General features: G+C 44.4%; 1 protein-coding gene across 1 annotated transcript; it reads right to left on the reverse strand.

The window, feature by feature from the left end:
- Positions 1–331: 331 nt before the first annotated feature.
- Positions 332–1,443, reverse strand: TAS2R5 (taste 2 receptor member 5). Its single transcript, XM_086398107.1, is given in 2 exon segments — positions 332–638; positions 640–1,443. Coding segments are annotated over 2 exon segments (879 nt in total). The 5' UTR covers positions 1,212–1,443.
- Between the last annotated feature and the right edge of the window lie 350 nt (positions 1,444–1,793).

Raw genomic sequence — 1,793 nt, forward strand, 5'->3', positions numbered from 1 at the left:
GATTGACATGTACACACTGGTAAATTTAAAACAGATAACCAGCAAGGACCTAATGTATAGCACAAGGAATTCTGCTCAATATTGTGTAATAGCCTAAATGGAAAAGAATTTGAAAGAGAATAGATACATATATATGTATAACTGAATCACTCTGTGTATACCTGAAACTAACACAACATTGTTAATCAACTATACTCCAATATAAAATTTTAAAAAAATTTTTAAAGAAGGAAAAATTTTAAAGTCAGTCCTCTTTGGGAGAGCTATCAAAAAATTATCTCAAAACAGTCTCCTGACCACCCCTCTCTCCAGCTCACAGGCCCTGGGCTCTTCAAGCACATAGAGTCTTCCACAGGATTCTCTGACATGCCTGCTTCATCCTGGGGTTCCCCATGATCAGTATGACAGAATGAAGAAAAGGGTAGGTGGCCATGAGTGTCTCAGAGATGAAGACAGTGAAGAGATCTGCAGGAAAAGTCTTGGAGCTGATGGAGAAGGGGCTGGCCAGGATGTAGACCATGTAAAGTACAAGGAAACAGCCCAAGGACTTCAGGACAGTGATATGAGCCTTGGCCTGAGCATCTCTTCTGCCGGCTGTATGGACCTTCATCTTCCTGTAGTGTCTATACAAAGAGACACAGCAGCCCAGAGGAAACAGGAAACATCGTGAAAGGCATCATACTTTCTGTATTGAGCTGTAATATACATATATAGTGCCAGTTTGAAATGGGGAATAAGATGTTGCTGTTTCCTTGGGAAGGACTGGAGAAGTCTAAGCTACCCCTGACTGTAAGTAACAAATGGATCGTGAAGTACACCAGAAAGCACCAGCAACTCAGGTAACAGGCCTTCTGCTTCAGCCACAAAGAGACAGGGTGTTCAACGGTCATGATCTTCCTACAATAGAAGACACTGAGAAAACTCGCAAACCACAGGCTGACCTGGCTTACCAGAACCCTGAAGACACTGAGCCAGCGAAGCCAATGGCTGCTCTGGAAAAGCACGAACAGACTTGAGTCCACCATAATCAACCATTGTAGAAGCAACCGACAGACCGCCAGGCCCAGGACAATGAGGTTATACGAGGACGCCCTGAACGTTTGGAGACATTCTCCGAAACTCCAGACCACAAGAACTCCATTTCCAATGAGGCCAATGAGAGATTCAGCTACTGCCACCAGCATCAGCAGTCCTAGGATAGAAGAGGGCATGGCTAGGGAAGTCCCTTACTGCTGTCGCAGAAGGTGCTCTGCCTTAGTGCAGATAAGTGTATACAGCTCCTGGCTATACTGAAGATTCCCTGAAGGTGATACCACACTCAAGGCAATTTCTTAGATCACAAAATCTGGATTTGGTCTTACCCTTCTGCAATCTGTTCTCAAGCATAGACTGAACAGCTCTGACCAGGAGCAAAGAGTTTAGAAGTTACAAATCTCTCTGTATTTGCATTCACCTGAATGAACACAGAACAAACCCTGAAACAAGACATTTGAAAGATCACAGACACCAAGTCTCCTTCTCAAGGATATTGGGTTAACATTAGATACTAACACATCATAGAATAAGGGCTTCCCAGGTGGCACTAGTGATAAAGAACCCTCCTGCCAATGCAGGAGACATAAGAGACATGGGTCTGATCTCTGGGTTGGGAAGATGCCCGGAGTAGGAAATGGCAACCCACTCCAGTATTCTTGCCTGGAGAATCCCATGCATAGGGCTACAGTCCTATAGGCTACAGTCCATGGGGTCACAATAAGTTGGACACAACTGAAGCAACTTAGCATATATGCTCA

This window comes from Bos grunniens, chromosome 4 (genome assembly GCF_055505025.1).
Source record: "Bos grunniens cultivar Pamir isolate PY7600 chromosome 4, Bosgru_T2T1.0, whole genome shotgun sequence".
NCBI classification, from domain to species: domain Eukaryota; kingdom Metazoa; phylum Chordata; class Mammalia; order Artiodactyla; family Bovidae; genus Bos; species Bos grunniens.